Here is a 19,447-nt window from a genome sequence, read left to right on the forward strand (position 1 = left end):
GTGCCGAAATTGGTTTGGCTCAGTGGTAGAGCATCTGTCTGCGGACTGAAAGGTCCCAGGTTCGATTCCGGTCAAGGGCATGTACATTGGTTGCAGGCACATCCCCGGTAGGGGGTGTGCAAGAGGCAGCTAGTCGATGCTTCTCTGTCATCGACGTTTCTAGCTTTCTATCTCTCTCCCTTCCTCTCTGTAAAAAATCAATAAAATATATTAAAAAAAAAAAAAAAGGAGAATGTGCTAGAAAAAAGTAAAACAAAAATAAAACCCCAAACAAAAAAAAAGTAACAGTGCCACAACAAAAATTGTTTCCTATTATCTTTCTACAGGACCTCATCACCAACTTTCCCCACCAGAAACTCTACTTCCTAGTCCTTCCAATCTCCTTAGTTTCCCCAACCAGAATGCAAGTGTTCAGGAAAAATTCAAATGCGATTCTGAATTTTTATTGGTCATGTATGCTCAGATAATAAAAATAATTTGTTTCAAAAATCCACTAAAAAGATAAGCTAGTATTGATGGAGTATCTATTTGTCAGGTGCTATAAGATTTGCATATGTTAGATAGGTCATTTAATCCTTATGGTTTTTCTATAATATACAATAACATAGATATTAACCCCATTTTGTAGATGAGAAATCTGTACTTCAGAGAAGTTAACTTGCTCAAGGTCATAGTTAAATGGGAATCTCTCTTAAATCTTTCAGACTCCAAAGACCTAGTTTTCTTCTTTTTTAAAAATATATTTTATTGAGTTTTCACAGAGAGGAAGAGAGAGGAATAGAAAGCTAGAAATATCGATGACAGAGAATCATCGATCAGCTGCCTCTTGCACACCCCTGACTGGGGATGTGCCCGCAACCAAGGTACATGCCCTTGACCGGAATCAAACCCGGGACCCTTCAGTCCGCAGGCTGATGCTCTATCCACTGAGCCAAACCGGTTTCAGCCAAAGACCTGGTTCTTTCTTAATCACTAAATTATCACACTAGCTAATAGTATCTCTAAATGTACACATTTTTAAAATGTTCTTTTTTTACATCAAAACATACTGGGCTGCTACCATGTGGTTCAATCTCTGGAGTTACTTATAGTGACCACTCTATTTAACGACATTTCAACAGCATACATACTTCCTATCTCTCTGCTCACTGCTAGCCACATCTCCACCTGGAACTACTGCAATGGAGGGGGGAGGGGGGAGAAGAGAGAAATGAGGGGAGGTAGAGTGAGAAGGTAAGGGGGGAGAGGAAGAGGAAGGCAAAAAGAAAAGCAGTGAAGGAGGGAGAAAGAAAGAGGAACCAGAGTGAGACACAGAAAGAAACACATTGAGAGAACTTAGCAAGGACCACCTCTATATCAACCAGCACAACAGTACAGGGAAATTAATTAATAAGGGCTAATTCAGTAACGCAAGTATGTTTGCATGATCTGCAAGTGGGAAACCTAAAGACAGTAGTGACAGCGCTGAAACAACCAATCTCAAAAATAACGAAAATATTATAGAACCCACAGAAAAGGAAGTGCAATGGAACAAAACAGAGAGGAAGAATCCTGCAAGTCTTTGGTGAAGGGGAGGTTCATGTCAGAAAAAGTCTGCTCATTTCTATACTTATGTTTAAAATACTCTAGTGTGCCAATCTCAACAATTCCTTTAATCATCTTCCTAAAGCTGAGAGAGAGAGAGAGAGAGAGAGAGAGAGAGAGAGAGAATATCATCTTTCTTCTGTGACTATTTAGACTATTTTTAACCTGTGTGACTACTATTTGTCCTGTATGGGCAAACACCTGAATGCTATTTGAGTTTAATCTGGATATACAACAGGGTCTTGGAGAATCTCCCAAAACAAAATATTCCTTCAGAAATTTTGAGTTCTCATAAAAAATATGTCAGTGATTTCCCTTTTCCAAACAATCTGAAGAATACCACCATGTTAGTGATCCAGTCTTTCTGGGTTAACTCTTTAAAGATGCGTCTTGCTTTAGGTAAGTCCAAATGAGTCAACACGGTGTTTGCAGCTGTTCTGTGGAGGAAAGATACATTTTAAAAAGTGATGAGTAAATGAAAAAGTTTCAATTCAAAATTAAATATTGGTTAGATTATCTATTCAGATGAAAGGCTTTTTTCTAAAGCTTGCTTTCATTCCAATAAAATTTTATATTTTCTTCAACTTTACAATAACTATCCAATATAATAATTTGGCTGAATGCAATTAAAAACACAGCTGATGTCCTAACTGGTTTGCACAGTGATTAGAATGTTGGCTGAGGAAGAAGGGTCATAGGTTTAATTCTGGTCAAAGGCACATTCCTGGGTTGCAGGCTCATTCCCCACCCAGTCGGGGCATGTGCAGGAGGCAACCAATCGATGTGTCTTGCACATTGATCTCTTTCTCTGTCTCTCCCCCTCCATTATACTCTCTCTAAAAAAATAAATGGAAAATATATCCTCACGTGAGGACTAACAACAAACATAGTGTATACATTAGAAGCCCGAGGCACGAAGATTCGTGTAAGAATGGGCCTTCCTTCCCCTGGCTGCTGGCACCACCTTCACTCCAGCCCGGAGCTGCCTCTACACCTTCCTACGCTGTCCAGAGACCTGAAGCAGCTGGGGCCGTGAGGAACACCTGTGTTATGCCCTGGCAAGTGTCCCGGGCTGCTTGGTGCCCGTGCATGCAAATTAACCCACCATCTTTGTTAGGTTAATTTGCATAGTCACTCCTGATTAGCTGGTGGGCCTTGCAAAGGTACGGTCAATTTGCATCTTCCTCTTTTATTAGTGTAGATATTTGACAACATATGATTTCTAAAATGTCAAACATATTAAGGCTGAATTAACAATATATGCAGTCTGACTTTAACTCAGATATTGTCTTATCTCAAATGGATAATCAATAAATATTTATTTTCCATTAAAAAAACAGCCAGAGCCCTGGCCAGTCTAACTCAGTGGTTAGAATGTTGGCCCCAGTCAAAGGCATGTACCTGGGTTGCAGGTTCCCCAGCCACAGTAGGGGTGTGTGTGGAAGGCAACCGATTGACGTGTCTCTCTCATGCTGATGTTTCTCTTTCTCTCTCTCCCCCTCCTCCCTTTTTCTACTTTCTCTAGAAATCAATATCCTCAGATGAGGATTAAAAAAAAAAAAAAAAAAAGCCAAAAAAGGGCAATTTCTCTGAGTTACATGAAGTGAAAGTGGGGACCAAAAACAAAGAGGGTTCAGCGCAGTAAATTGTTAGTGTTCTAATGAACTATAATAATGTGATTTTAAGCTATGAATTGCATTTGTAGAACTGAATTAGTCACTGTCTAAAAACAGACATAGTCTTTGTAAAACAACACATATTTTTAGTGTCTGAAAATATTCTTTCAAATAAAAATTATACAAATATTTAGAAAAAGTATAAAGTTTTTCCTTCATACTATTTAGAAATTCAAAGTAATCTTAATATCTTACAAGAAATAATATTAATATTAATATTTTACATAAGTTAAAGCCATGGTCGGCAAACTGTGGCTTGAGAGCCACATGCGGCTCTTTGGCCCCTTGAGTGTGGCTCTTCCACAAAATACCACGGCCTGGACAAGTCTATTTTGAAGAAATGGCGTTAGAAGAAGTTTAAGTTTAAAAATTTTGGCTCTCAAAAGAAATTTCAATCGTTGTACTGTTGATATTTGGCTCTGTTGACTAATGAGTTTGCCGACCACTAAGGCAGGGTATGCCCTTCCCAAGGAATACCATGCAGCCATTAAAATTAAATTATAAAAAATATGAATATGGAAACTGAGCAAAGTGAAAAACAGACAAATATATTAAGTGTAAAGTAATGTATACTAAAGCAACATATAATCCCATTTTTTGGTAAAAGAATATATTTACATAGAAAAAAAATACACAACTGCTAACTGTTCTCTAATGGATGATTTTCATTTTGTTGTTGTGTATCTGTATTTTTGACATTTTCTATAGCAATAATATATGTATTTATAAAAAATAATTTCTAAAGAGATAAACACATAGCTAATTAAAGTACTCAAACCAGTACTTTATAATCTTTTAAAGTATTTTTTAAATTGAGATATAATAAACATATAACATTATATTAGTTTCAGGTGTGACACAAGGAGTCAGTATAGGTATATATTACAAAATGATCATCACAATTACAATTTTTTGTCGTAATTTTTAAGATCTCTTTTAGCAACTTTCAAATATAAAATAAAGAATAATAGTCACCACCTGTATACAGTATTTTTTAACAGAACTTTATAAATTTAATATATATATTACCTTTCCCTTACAAAACTTCCAGTCAGACAAGCAGGAGATGAAAATATCTCTCTGATTTCCCTATGTTAGGAATAAGATGGTGGTTAAAACAAATCATGAATACGCCTTCTGACAGCATGATAAATAAAACATCTCATAATTGTCCTTCAATCCTCTCCATCTCCATCGAGTTTGCTATTGCCTTGGGTATCTATAAAAGTTTATTCCATTTGCTAAATCTCAAATGTTCAGTGGCAAACATGGGCAATCAAAGGATATGTACTCAGAGAAGCCACGGGGAAAGTGGAAAAGGCTTGACGTAGGGTCAGTATTTTCTCTGACAAATTAAACACTCTGATCCCACCCAGCTTTTCCCAGCCCTATGTATTTCTGTTCCACTGAAGTGTAAACCAAAAAACTACCAGAAATTAACTGAGGTCAGGGGAGTATGCTCAGTTCCATCTTTGTAAATTTTTTAAATAACTACTTTCTAGAATTAGAAAGCCATACCTAAAAAAAAAACCCAAAAAAACAATAAACAGACTTCCTGTAAATATGAGTATAGTCTTTATAGATGGTAGAAGTTGTTCAGCTGTGATGAGGAGGTCCACAAACAAGTGGTTCTAAGCTCAAATAGGGTTGGGAATCTGTGGACTATATTTCCTGCTCAGAGAGTCAAAATAGACACAAACATGTCAAAACCTCAGAGAAGTTCTGCAGTAAAGAAAGCTGCCTTCATGGAGATTCCATGCTAGTTGTGATGATTATTATATATTTCAATCACAGTACAATAATAATAATAATAATTGGCTAGGCAATGGTATCCAGATTTTTGGTCAAACATTAACCTAGATGTTGCTATAAAAGTATTAGAAGAGAGTACACTTAAGTCAGCAGACTTTGAGTAAAGCAGATTATTCTCCATAATATGGGTGGGCCTCGTCTAATCAGTTGAAGGCCTTAACAGAAAAGGGTTCATTTAAGGCCTTAACAGGAAATTCTGCCCTCAGACTTCCTTGGGACTCCAGCTGCAATATCAACTGTTTCCTAGGTCTCCCTTATGAATGTTGTACTTATCATCCCTCTTAAACAATGAGCTCTGGCAATCTCTGGCCAGTAGACCACAGAACCTTACATCTCCGTACTGTGCAGAACTAATGGGGGACAGAACAGAGCTTTGGAGCCTTGCATAAGCAGACAGTCAGACACATGGAGTATACCTTTTTGTATTTTGCCACTGCTTCGTCCCCACATCAGCAATCCATCTCATCACAGTCCCTTCATTCAATGTAGGAATTTTCCTTTTCAGATTAACGTATGAATTCTGTAAACAAACCAAAAAAAAAAAAAAAAGAAAAAAAAAGAAAGAAATATAACAATTTAGACACAACAGAAATAAATATCCAACTTTCAGGCATATGCTAAGGATGAAGGGTAAAACAGATTTTTAAAGACAAGAGATCTGGGCAATGATAAAGTTAGATTCTAGCAAGAAGTAATTAATCATTTCCTGATCGCCAATTTCAATGCAAATGTAGACCCAAAGTAAATATCTCTGAGTGCCCCAACACTCAGCACTTTACAAAGGGGCGATTGGATTAAACTGAACACCATCACACAGCTGGGAGGGGAAGGCAACATCCTAAAGACTGTGTGTGGAAGTGGGGGGAACTTGATTTGCCTCGGTGAAGTAGGGCAAGGACTTAATCATAAGCGTATGAATCTCAGATCTGTGTTAGTACTGGCCGGCAGAACTACATTAGAAAGTCAACCACTGGCTCCTAGGACAGTGGTCGGCAAACTCATTAGTCAACAGAGCCAAATATTAAGATATCAACACAACGACTGAAATTTCTTTTGAGAGACACATTTTTTAAACTTAAACTTCTTCTAATGCCACTTCTTCAAAACAGACTCGCCCAGGCCGTGGTATTTTGTGGAAGAGCCACACTCAAGGGGCCAAAGAGCCGCATGTGGTTCTCGAGCTGCAGTTTGCCGACCACGGGTCTAGGATACTGACCAAAGGCCATTGGCAGGGGCCCCCCAAAAGATAAGAAGAATCTAAGAAAATCTCTCTGATTCAATAGTCACCAGGGACAATTCTGATCTCTGTGGGTACACATCTATGTAGCTTAGACAAAAATGCATCAATGTCTGACCAAATCCCAAAAGTTAGCCTCGTCACCCGATGATTTTGGAATTCACCAAACTTGGATTCTGGAACTGTCTGTTTTGCTTAAAATACCAAGTTATAGAACATCTAGGGATCTATTTTTACCTCTTTTTTCATCCAGAGCAAAACACTTTGATTTCCTCCAGCAATTATTATTAACTCATTTTCTGAGGTACGGCTTTCTGAAAGGGATATACAGAAAGTAAGAGTTGAAAATTTGGTACAAACATGCACTCTCATTTTAATTTCAGATTCTTTTAAAACTTAAGTCCTTTTAGCTTTCTGCCAGACAAAGACTCAGCATATTTCCCACCCATAAAGCAGAAATATTTATCTACTTCAGGGTGAAGTCTAGTTGGCAAACAGGTCATTCACAAGGTTGATATGTGGTATCAGTTTAATGTACAGAATTAATGTGAATGCACATGAGTGGCCAGAGTATTATGATCTCTGAATACATAATAATATGACTACTCAGTGTATATCCTATATAATAAAAAGCTAATATGCAAATTGTCCCCTGGACCAGGAGTTCTACCAGCAGGCAGTTCGGTCAACTGCCCATGTCCCCCTATGGGCAGGCTGGCCTGACCCCACCCATGCACAAATTCATACAACAGGCCTCTAATACACACACACACACACACACACACACACACACACACACACACTCACAGGAGTGGCCAGATTATTATGTGCAGGAAACCGAACATTGTCACTGGTAGTAAAATGTAAAATGAGCTGGCCAACCTTAATGGCTCTGAATGGTCAGAGCTATCAACTCATTGTTTAGTTGAGATAGAGGTAGTTGAAGCAACTTTAATTTGTTAATCCCATGTAAACTCTTGTTGATTTTCTGTTGTTGGAATTTCCTGCCTAAAGGATGTCTTTATCTCAGAACCTCAATAAAAGGGATGGCAAAAGGCCAGAGCAGGGGTAGTCCTCCCCCTAGAGGTGGACTCCCGCCTGGCCCCCCATTTTCCCAAATTAACTTTTTTCCAGTCTTTCTTCACTTTGTGTGTGGCCTTCTCCAGAAACTGGACTCTGAGTGAAGCCCTGAACCACGCAGGTCGTGTTAAGGAATCCCACAATTATGTGTTCAGAGATCATAATAATCTGGCCACTCACTGTATATTTCACAGTCAAATATTTGATTAGTTAACTGTCCCTTGGTGTAATTTGGCTCCTATTACTAAAAACTACAAAACTCAAGATTTGACCAATAACTATTGGCTGTGAGGAATGTAAATAAATATTTCAAAAGTCTATGTAAGTGGTTAGAAGAAATCAAGCATATGAACTGCTTAAGAAAATAACCCTACTGTCCATTTTCCCAGGAGAACTGAGAGAATCCTAGTACTTCAGGCCACCACTAACCTCTCAGAACAGTAACTGACGTGCTCCGAGGTACTTCCAGAGCAGAGGGCTTCAGAGCTCAGGCTCTCGGATTGCACGGGACACAGTTCAAATCCAGCAGAACCACTTACCGGCCACGAGCCCTGGCTAGCCCTTCACTCCCTGTCTCTGCCCCTCCAGTAAAATGCAACTCGGAGTACCCCTCTCCCTGAACTGCGTAAGGATAGATTAGATAGCACATACGAAGTGTTCAGCACAGTCACCTAGTATATGCCAGCTGCTCTCGTTCTGAGGATTTTACGTGATTACTTAACCAGGTAAGAAATCCAAACACCATGAAATGAATAGGCCCCTTGCAAACTGGAATTCAGAGGCTGCATATGCTTCTGAATCCACAGAGTCTATTTTAGGGTGTATCATTTTAAGTCCACATTTATCTTAATCTGAAGAGGTAAGAGAAAACTAATGACTAACTTGACTTGATAAATCAGACTGGATGTTTTGAATTGTTTGTAAGTACACAATAGAACCAATGTTTAGAGAAACTCCCTTCAGTCATACACTTTTTTTCTTGCCACAATACGGTTTCCCGACAAAAAGTATTTACACCAAACCCCGTGCTCCTGCAGAATTTACCAAATTTGAGTTCTTCATTCGATAGCAATTTTATGGGAAGTGGTATCAGCTGATCGTGTGTTCCACCGTTTCCCAGTTGTCCTTCTTTCCCAGAACCGAAAGAAAAGACCTTCCCCAAATCAGACACGAAGGCAAGGGTGTGCTGCCTGTTAAATAAAAACACACACACGGTCAGTCTTCAATGATTCGCAGTGAGAGTTCCCAGCAAGGCAGCAAACTGTCAAAATTAGGCCACTAGGGAGCGAAACTAGCTAACCAACCACCAGTGCATGAAGTCAGCCACCTGGAAATGAAATCACGCATGTGTGGCGGAGATCACGCAAGGCCGTGATGCTGCACCGTGGTGAGGGGTGCTCCCTGCACCAGGAACTAAGAAAAAAAAAATTATGATGATCTAGTAATGTAAATTAAGCATCTCCATTTGAAAACGTTTCATACTTTTATCTCAATCAATGAAACTGATGGAAATTTAATAACTCTTACCTACCTGCACTCATTGCGTCGATTTTATCAACTTCCATTCACACTTTACAACTCACCTTCCACAGGCTACCCGAGTTACTCTCTTCCCAGCGAGCTCAGTCACCAAGCAGGGCTTCAGCTCGTTCTGTGCGGAACTGTGACCAAGCTGCCCGTGCTTTCCAGCACCAAAAGTAAACAGGAGCCCATCCTAAGGAAAGGGAACTTCTTAGCAGATTCCAGAGAAAGGCGACGCAGAAGTTGTATTCACAGAAGTTGCAAAAGCACCGTCGGTGGATAATTAAAAAGTACTGTCAGGCCTGGCCAGGGTGCTAAATGGTTAAGAGTCTCAACTTGCTCACTGAAAGGTTTGAGTCTGATCAAAGGCATGTACCTGGATCAGTCTCCACCCCGATAGGGGCATGTGCGGGAGGCAACCAACCAATGTGTCTCCCTCACATCAATTTCTCTCTCTCTCCCCTCCCTCCATCCTAAAAATCAATGGGAAAAAATATTGAGGGTAGTATTCAAAACAAAACAAAACAAGAAAAGAAAAGCAGTCCAAGCAAAACCCACAATCTTCAGGAAGCCATCCCGTTTGTGGGGAATGATGACCTTTCTTCCCGGGGAAACACAAACCGCCCACCCCTCGGTGTCCTCCCGTTTTCCCCGCTGCCAAGTGTTCTTCCGAAATGACAGTCAAGGAGACAAAGGACACGCACCTTTGTGAGCAGGGCGGTGTGAGAGCCACCGCAAGCAAGGAATTCAACTTTCTGGCTGTCCAGTGCTTCAATCAGGGAAGGGAACTCTTCATCTATCCGAGGGAAAGAACAGTTGAAGTGACCAAGAGGAAAGGCTGAATTTCACACTAGACTTCTGTGCAACTGGCAAAAACACCTGGACTACTTCCTTCCTCTCAGGCTACAACAATCCCCAGCACATTCTGACCAGATAGGCTCTATGTTGGTGTGTTTAGGCTTAAAGGTGGGCGTGGGGCAATGGTCAAAGGACTCCCCTGTGAAAATATCAAGCCACTGCCCAGGCCTATCCTCTTTTTAACCCGGACTAATTGCAGGATATCTGACATCTCCAATTCCCATTGAGAATGATACTTTTTAATAAACATTTTCTGCCGAAACCGGTATAGCTCTGTGGATGCCTGTGGACTGAAGGGTCCCAGGTTCGATTCTGGTCAAGGGCATGTATGTTGGATGCGGGCACAGCCCCAGTCGAGGGTGTGCAGGAGGCAGAACATCTCTCTCATTGATGTTTCTGGCTCTCTATCTCTCTCCCTCTCTGTAAAAAAAATCAATAAAATATATTAAAAAATAATAAAATAAACATTTTCTTTTCAGTTCTCTACTAGTGTCCTTATCTCACTCTCTCTCTCCTTTATTTCATGATCATTTTCTTATCAAATCACTTAAGAGATTCAGCAAAAAAAGTTTAACTGCCCTTTATTTCTTTGCCTCCTTTGAATATTTTTCTAACTTTGACTTACAGGTTCTCCTGAGGAATTAGCATGGGACTATGTCAAGGAGAAATGCTGTGTTTGACCAGTAACTCAGGAGGTAACGTGAATAGTAACATGGGAATTGGGAGATATCAGCTATCCTGCAATTAGTCCAGGTTAAATTAATGGATTCTGCTACCCCTGAAAACTCTAACAAGGTGTTTGGGTCAATAAGAAATTCTGCCATCTGCTTTGTGGGAATTACTGTACATGTTTTACAGTGCACACACGCATGTGTGTATGTACATATGTAATTAATAGTTTTTAGAACATGATTAGGATCAGTTCCTAAGATAGAGTGTTAGTACCCTTTTGTCATAATATAATTATGTTAACAGATACTTCAGTGCACATGGAGTTTGAAGATCATTTCATCCAAGCTCAGCACCTGACAGGAAGGGAAGACAAGGCCTAGAGAAAAGCTGGCTAAGGATTGGGTGAGGCCCTGCTGTTGTTAACTGTGAGGTGGGAATCATAATCCAGGTGTTCCAATCCCCAGTCTGATAGTCCTTTCCCTTTTCCACATGGCCCTGACATGTGTCTCCATTATAGCCAGGACGTCCACCCTATGCGTGACTTTTAAACCGACTCTGTCCTGAAGACAGAGCGATGACCAGGAAGAACAGTGGTAAGAAAAGTAAGGACGTGAACCATTTTAAAAAGGGAGGTCTGTGCTAATTTCATCACGCATCTAACAAATATATCTGCTGATGATACGAATTTCCACCGAGGCCGGTTTGGCTCAGTGGATAGAGCGTCGGCCTGCGGACTGAAAGGTCCCGGGTTCGATTCCGGTCAAGGCCATGTACCTTACCTTGGTTGCGGGCACATCCCCAGTAGGGAGTGTGCAAGAGGCAGCTGATCGATGATTCTCTCTCATTGATGTTTCTAACTCTCTATCCCTCTCTCTTCCTCTCTGTGAAAAATCAATAAAATATATTTAAAAAATAATAATAATAATAATAATAATACGAATTTCCAAGTGTGTTTCCGTACTGTCCGTGTGGCCCAGGCCTAGTTGTCCGAAATCATTTCTTCCCCATGAGTAAACGTTCCCAGACATGGATAAGGCCACGCTGTGGGCTTCTCCTGCAGAAATCTGAGCCAAGGGGATTCCCGAGAGCTGCTCCACTAGCTGTGGCGTGGGGGTGGAGTCAAGTGCCCTCCCAAGTCCAAGCTGGCCGGCTGAGTTCTGCCCCCAGGCAAAAAGCTCGCCACCTGGACACAAACAGAGAAAACGCCGTTTCGTTTTACTGAGTTTAAAAGGCAGCAGACATCACCCTACGGCATTATCTGTGCAATCCATATTATACTATCACCGTCGCTTACATTTAAACGGACAGGACTTCTCAGATCCCATATGTCTGAATAAAAAAAAAAAAACTATCGGGTCTAGTAATAATTAATGTCGTTTTTAACATTCGTTTAAAATCTTGCTTGGCGTTGACTTGTATTGACATAACCTTCAAACACGTGGTATCTACAGAACGTGTGAAGTGCAATTAACAAGTTTTGCTTGAAAAAGTTTGTGTTTGGTTTGGTTTTTGTTGCAAAACTAGGGCTAAGAAGATGGCGGATGAAGAGCATATTCGGCACTGCATGCTTTACGACTTCCAATTAGGAAGAAAAGCAAGTGAGGCTGCAAAAAACATCTGTAGTGCTCTTGGTCAAGATGCAGTTAGCGCCAGAAAATGCCAGCGTTGGTTTGAGAAATTTCGCGAGGGAAATTTTTCGTTAGATGACAAGAGTGGTCGAGGCCGTGTGTCCAATTTTGATCAAGAAGCTCTTCAAGCTCTTTTGGTGCAAAATCCTCAAATTACCCAACAAGAGCTTGCGACAACTTTAAATTGTTCACAAAAAACAATGTCCAATCAATTGCGTGCACTTGGCAAAGTCCAAAAGTTTGGAAAATGGGTTCCTCATGAGTTGACCGACAACAACCGTAATCAAAGAGTCACAATTTGCAGTTCGCTCCTCTCTCATCAAAACCGTTTGCCGTTTTTAGAGCAAATTGTTACCGGAGATGAAGAATGGGTGCTGTATGTTAATTTGAAAAGGCAGCCTCAATGGTTGGACAAAAATGAGTCTCCGCAGCCCACGCCAAAACCTGACTTGCATGCGAAAAAAGTGATGTTGTGTGTTTGGTGGAATTTAAAGGAATTCTTCATTATGAACTTTTACCATCTAACCAAACCATTACAAGTGCAGTGTGTAGTGCCCAATTGGAAAGGTTAGCCCAAGCTTTAAGAGAAAAAGAACCCGCGCTGATTAATCGGAAGGGCGTAATTCTTCACCACGATAACGCACGACCGCATACTGCAAGAATCACTGCTGAAAAACTGCACCAGTTGGAATGGGAAGTTCTCCCTCAACCTGCATATTCTCCTGATATTGCCCCTTCTGATTACCATTTGTTTCGTTCTTTGCAAAACTTTCTTCTTGGAAAAAAATTTAATAATGAAGAATGCCTCAAAAATGCATTGACCGAATTTTTTGCATCAAAATCACAAGAATTTTACAACAGAGGGATTAAAATGCTTCCTGAGTGTTGGGCACAAGTAGTAGAAAACAACGGCAACTATATTGTTGATTAAAGTTTGTTGTATTGTTTAAATAAATTCGATTTAAAAAAGTATTAGAAAACGACATTAATTATTACTAGACCTAATAGAAGAATCTTCCTTTTAGCAGTAACAGTTGGTAGTGTTATGAACTGACCATATTCTTGCCCAAATTCATATACTGAAATCCTAATCCTCCATGTGATGATATTAGGAGTGGGGCCTGTGAAAAATGATGGGAATCACGAGGGTGGAGCCCTCAGGAATGGGATTAGTGCCCTTATAGAAGGGCCCAGAGAGCTCTCTTACCCTTCCCTCTCCGGACACCAAACCTGCTGGCACCTTGAACTGGACTTCCAGCCTCAAGAACTGTGAGAGGTTTGTGTTGTTGAAGCCACCCAATTTGTGGTATTTTTGTTACAGAAGCCCAAACCGACAAAAACAAGAATGAAGTTACCTGAACATACTATAATTAAGTTAAAAAAACATTTTTAAAAACCCACAGGATAAGTCCATGAAAAACAAAAACATTGTACATCTGGATAAAAACCATTCTTTCCTCTCTGTACCCCTCCCCCCCTTAATATGCCTAAAGATCCTATATAATAAAACCTTAATATGCTAAGTGTCCAGTCATCCATTCAACCAATCAAAATGAAATATGCTAATGATATGCTAAGGCCGCTCAACCGCTTGCTGCACTGACCACCAGGAGGCAGACACTCCGACTGGTAGGTTAGCTTGCTGCTGGGGTCTGGCCAATGGAGACTGAGCAAGACCAGTTCAGACATGCCCTGGAGCCCTCCTGCGTTCCCTCCCCAGCTCAGCAATCGTGCACAGCAATTGTGCAGTGGTGGGGTCCCTTGGTCTGGCTATGCTCTCTCACAATCCAGGATCTATAGGGGCATGTCAGAGAACCTGTTTCAGCCTGATCCTGCTCAATGCAGAAGCTGCACCCTGGTGGGGGCCAGGCTCATGGCTGGTGAGCACAGTGGTGGTGGTGGCGGGAACCTTTCCCACCTCCACAGCAATGCTAAGGATGTCCAACGCTAAGGATGTCCGACTGCCAGCTTAGGCCCTCAGGGAACGCTTGGGGAGTGGGCCTAGCCATCAATTGGACATCCCTCAAAGGTTCTCAGACTCCGAGAGGGCACAGGCCGGGCTGAGGGACCCCTCTTCCCCCTCACACACCTACACCTCCTAAGTGCACAAATTTCATGCACTGGGCCTCTAGTCTTAAATAAACAACTTAAAAATACATTGGCAATTGCAGCACAATATTTTTAAAGAACCAGCATCTTCTTCCATTAATTGAATGTATTTTTCAAGAAAAGTTATTAGATGCTATCTAATGGAGTTGACAATATCTAATGGAGTCTGAAAAAATATATCAGAGAATTAACACTTCTGAAAACTCCTGCAATATACTGTGCAAGATCTGGAGGCAAAAACTTCCTTCAAACTTAATTATCGGGGGCCTTTCTGCCTCCAGGAATATAATGATGAGCATGTAATTCCGTTTCTTGTTTCCTCAACTTTCCTTTTTCCTATATGTATTTACCGGTCATAAATCCTAAACATCTCTTCCCCCAAAAAACCACTTGACCCTGGGGTTCTCTAAGATGCAGTGTGTCTGCTTGTCTTCATAACCTAACCATGATGGATATTAAAAATTACATGATTCCTCATGAATGGATGAAGAACAATCAGGCCTTTTTCCCTCCCAATACAAGTTCATACCCTCAAACTTTCATAGGGCCTTCAGGACAGGTCAAATTCTTGATTATTTACTTCCCTTGATTCCCAGCTTCCATTCAGTTTATGTGTATATCTATCCTTTACATTAATAAAAAAATGTTCGATTCTGAAGTTCTATCACTCTCCTGTCTAATTTCTCCATGGTCAAGTTTCTTTAGGAAATAACTCATTTTGGTGTCTGATAAGAAATAGGAAATAATGAGCTTTAGAGAGAATCCCTAATTCAAAAGATAATGTTAAAACACATCAAACTGGCCACAGAAGCAGAGCCAAAGATTCTGAGCTCTTACCATGGGCGTTGGAAGAGCACTGAAAAAAAAGAAGGTTCTAGAACATAAAGTCAAGCTGGCTATTTCCCTGTTCCTTGATATTTCTAAATAATGTGAGATTTGCAACCCCAGGCAATCACATCCTGTTTCCAAGTTTGATCTTCTAATTCTCTATAAAACTTGCTCTTGTCCAAAATCCATTGGAAGGATCCATTGCTTGTGAAGCATTTTACTCCCCAATTCATGGATCATTTTCCTCTTGAATAAAGGACATCAAACTCATTACTAAATTGTTTTAATTTTGCCTTCTGACAGAATAAAATGTAGGAATTGTAATTATGGAAATCTGAAGATTTTATAGGTCCAAGAATTCTCTCCTTTTATATCTCCTTTAAGAATAGTGTTCTGAACAATAACAAATTAAAAACCATATTTTTGTCCTGTTACAAAGTAAAGCATACACATTCTATTAGTTCTATATATACACAAATTTTCTCCCTCTAAAAAAACAATTAACATTAGAAAAAAAAGTACCTTTTGAGAGTGCAAGGGAATGATAATCTCCACATGTGATCTGAATTATAGTTTTTTCTTGTAAGATGCATTGAAGCCTGATGAAAGAAAATATATTTATACCAATCACTGTATGAATGAAAGTCACAACATCAATGTTAGAATTATTAACTATATTTAATTAGTAGTGAAGCTTAAGAAAAAAAATTATAATTTACTGCTTCACATTCAGTACATCTAAATTATAAAAGTGCAATTAGAAAAATGTTTTAACCAGTGGTTTACTAATAAAAGGAAAATAATATGTATTATATAATTGTAATAAGATGATTCTAAGACTTTTACAAAATAATTTTATGATGCAGGAGTAATACAGGATGAAAATAAGTTCCAATTCTCATGATCTATTAAGAGAGTGTCACAAATCATTCCATGATAAAGTATTTTTCTTTGATTGAATACTTTTATTCTAGGTTTATTAGATTTTATTCTAGAAATCTAATTTATAAGATTATTATGAATTAGTGAATGTGAAAGTCCAATTAGGGACTAGGCAGACTAACCGATCATTGTCTTTAACTGTCAAAGTAACACATGATAAGTGCACCCTCATTGACATAAATTGGTTTGTAATTTACTCATGGAATTCACTGGTCATTTCAGAATTCATTGCTTACTTAAAATGCCACTATATAAAGCAGGGACAAGGATCACATAAAGTAATATTTTGCTACAAAATTTATGATTGCCTTTTAAGTAAAATTGAAATAATTTTTAATTGAAAAAAGTTCCCTACCTTTCATGCTCTATGCTATAGTTGTACTCAAATGGTTTTCCATCTGAGGATAGAATCAGCATGTGCTCTGCTCCTTGGTCCACGGAATGTATCTTCATTTTTTTTCCTAACTTAATGCACTCTGCAGAGCAAATCCAACCAGGAACTATCATCACTCTGATTATTACCCATTTTTATCACTGACTTTATTATAATACACGTAAAACACCCGGAAAAAAACTTTTCAACTAGACAACCTTTGATTTATCACAAACTAGTTTTTAAAGAAAATTCAAGTAAGATGACAAACCAGCAATGACTGTTGTCTTGACAATGAATTTTTTTTTTAATTTGGGAAAGCACTGATTTGTACTTTGTTTTATGTTGAATATACCTTTAAAACAGTGAATTAAGATTTGATAATAGATTCCTGCTTAATAAATCGATAGAAAAGCTAACTTTGAAGTGACAGCAATGAAAAAGTCTATAAGAAAATATAATAATTTTTGGACAACATAACTCATTGTAGAAGCAAATATATTGTGGATTCTGAGATATACTCTTTTCAAACCAAACCAAATAACAGTAATAACCCTCCTTGACTGCTTCACAGAGAAGCTAATTCTTGATATTGTGTTTGAGGAACTATATTTAAAAGAGGATGTTCTTTAAAAATTTTTTTTATTAGTATTAGTGCCTATTTTTCCCTTTCTAAAAGTTAAAGAGATTTGACATTCTTCACTAGTTACCATTTACTCTTATCTTATTTAGTTTTATCACAAAAACTAAAGCAGGATACAGATTTTGGAAAAACAGTACCTTCTCATGTAAAATATCAAAGCACAAATCACTTTACAAGTGACAACAGTTTGGTAATAAAGAAGAAATGACCTAATAGACTAACGATTTTGAGAGACTCAGCATTTCAAATCAGTTGGGGGGGGGAAAGTTATTTAAAAATAAAACAAAACCTGTTTTGGGGCTTTCAGTGGAAAACAAACAAATAAATCTAAAACCCCTATTTCACTTCTTAAATCAAAATGATAGCCAAGCCTATCAAAAACTGTAATTTTAAATACGAAAGCTTAACATTTCTATAAGGATGATGACGCAGACTATAAAACACCACCAACTTAAATGCAAGTGGAGAAAAATATTACAGCATATGCGACGGACAAAGAACTCTTCTCACTCAACATTCATACAACTCTTTCAAACTAGTAAGAAAAGCTCCATGTTCAAAAAGCCCGGCAAATATCAGAACAGAAAGGTCACCAAAAAAAAAAGAAAAAGAATGCAAAATGGTGTTCCACCTCGCTCAAGGTAAAAAAAGCAAAACGAACACCAGAAGACCATTCTCTTCAGGCAACAAAGGAGCCCACATTTCCAGAGTTAGGCGTGGGGCCATTTGCACCATCGGGGTCCCCGCACCGGGCCCGATCTCTGCGGGGATGGCCCCGGGGACGTGCCGCCGAAAGACACTCTTTAAGGTTCTGCCGTCGAGAACCAGATCGCTGCGTTCTCCAAACGTTCAAAAGCCCGGAGCAGCCAGGTCCCAAAAGGGGCAAAAGGAACACTTGGGCCAGAACCCACGGGAGAGGCAGAGCGGCCGCAGGGAGGGCGCCGCCGTGTGCGCCCTCGCGCCGCGCGCCCACCGGCGGGGAGGCCGGCCCGGCGCGCCCCGACCCCCGCCAACTCGGCGCCCATGGCGCGCAGGATCCCGGGGAGCCGAGCGCTGCCGCGGGCGCGAAATCCCAAAACCCACCCGGGCCGGGCGCGTTCCCTCGGCCCCCTGTCCTCCCTGGAGCCTTCCTCCCCGTTTGGAGAAGGAACGCGCACCCACAGCTCGGGCCGCTCCGGCGAGAAGCCCGAGTCCACGGGCTGCCCACCGCCCTCCCCCACTGGGCCCGACCCGGAGGGCCGAGCTGGCGTGGCCCGGCCCCACTCACTGGGCTTCCTGGCGCCGCCGCTCCCCGCGGGCAGCGGGTGCACCTGCACGCCGGCGCCGCCGCGCTCCAGCACCGCCAGGCGCCCCGGCGCGCAGCTCAGCTGGCGCGTGGCCTCCGCCCGGGGGGTCAGCGCGGCGCAGAGGCCGGGGGCGCCGGGGAAGAACCACAGCGCCGGGCCCTGCGGCGGCGGCGGCGCCGGGGCGCGGGGCTGCGCCGGCGGCTTGGACTTCGCGGGCGGCCGGGATGCCGGGCGCGCGCCGCCCCGCGATTTTCTCGGTGGCCTCTGCTCCATCGTCGCTTTCCCGGGCTCCGTCCGCCGCCCGGACCGTCGGTGGAGAAGGAAATCTGCCGGCGGAGAGCAGAGAGGGGAGAGGGAAACCCCGGAGAAGCCGCAGCGCGAAGTGCGGGCGGAGCGGGCGGGCGGGCCGCTGGGCGGCGTCGGGGATCCCGGGCGCCCCCGCCCCCTGCAGCGCGGCCGCCCGCAGCTCCGCTCCGCTGGGGGGCGGAGCCCGCGGCGCGGGAGAATCGAAAGGGAGCGTTTCTAAGGGCGCAGGATCGAAACGGAAAAGAAAAGGAAACTGAAAGGAATTCTGCAATGTCCGAGGTTCACGGGGCGGCGTGGCCTGTGTGGAGGGAGGAGAGCGGGACGGAGGAGTGTCCCCGGGCGGCTGGACCAAACGGCCTTCGGAGAGACGCTGCGGGTTCGCTAGGAGGAGCCTGAGCACAGCCCGACGCGCACCATTTCCCAGGCTGTGTTGTTAGAAAGAACTAAAATTGGGGATGGAAGTGAAAGGGAGAACTGTGCAGCGGAGCCCTCCCGCCCCAACGCGGCTCCTGGCAATATAGGTTTTTTGGGTGGGTTTTTTTTTTTTTTTTGCCTTTTCTAGAATTCCTTATGCATGTAATAAAACGTAGGCAGGCTTTATGCTTTCCTCTTTTTTCCCCCTTTTCATTTTGCATAATGCTTTTTAAAAAATATTTTTTATTGATTTTTTTACATAGAGGAAGAGAGGGATAAAGAGCCAGAAACATGGATGAGAGAAACATCGATCAGCTGCCTCCTGCACACCGTCCCTTCTGAGCCCAAAATGGTTTCGGCTGCATAATGCTTTAAAAAAATTTATATATATATATATATATATATATATATATATATATATATATATATATATATATATATATATTGTTGATAGTATTACAGATATCTCTCCTTCTCC

General features: G+C 41.3%; 1 protein-coding gene across 1 annotated transcript in view; it reads right to left on the bottom strand.

The window, feature by feature from the left end:
* HERC5 (HECT and RLD domain containing E3 ubiquitin protein ligase 5) overlaps positions 1-18,545 on the bottom strand; it is a 43,157-nt gene extending 24,612 nt beyond the window's left edge. Inside the window, exons 1-11 of the mRNA XM_036453539.2 lie at positions 18,231-18,545; positions 16,303-16,423; positions 15,528-15,604; positions 11,402-11,623; positions 9,615-9,706; positions 8,973-9,103; positions 8,434-8,579; positions 6,547-6,623; positions 5,489-5,592; positions 4,290-4,349; positions 1,928-2,021 (exon numbers count right to left, since the gene is read on the bottom strand). Of these exons, the coding sequence (XP_036309432.1) occupies positions 1,928-2,021; positions 4,290-4,349; positions 5,489-5,592; positions 6,547-6,623; positions 8,434-8,579; positions 8,973-9,103; positions 9,615-9,706; positions 11,402-11,623; positions 15,528-15,604; positions 16,303-16,423; positions 18,231-18,522 (1,416 nt within the window). The 5' untranslated portion in view covers positions 18,523-18,545. The remainder of the gene's footprint in view (positions 1-1,927; positions 2,022-4,289; positions 4,350-5,488; positions 5,593-6,546; positions 6,624-8,433; positions 8,580-8,972; positions 9,104-9,614; positions 9,707-11,401; positions 11,624-15,527; positions 15,605-16,302; positions 16,424-18,230) is intronic.
* Positions 18,546-19,447: the final 902 nt, after the last annotated feature.

Source organism: Pipistrellus kuhlii, unplaced genomic scaffold, assembly GCF_014108245.1.
Source record: "Pipistrellus kuhlii isolate mPipKuh1 unplaced genomic scaffold, mPipKuh1.p scaffold_m20_p_1, whole genome shotgun sequence".
NCBI lineage: Eukaryota > Metazoa > Chordata > Mammalia > Chiroptera > Vespertilionidae > Pipistrellus > Pipistrellus kuhlii.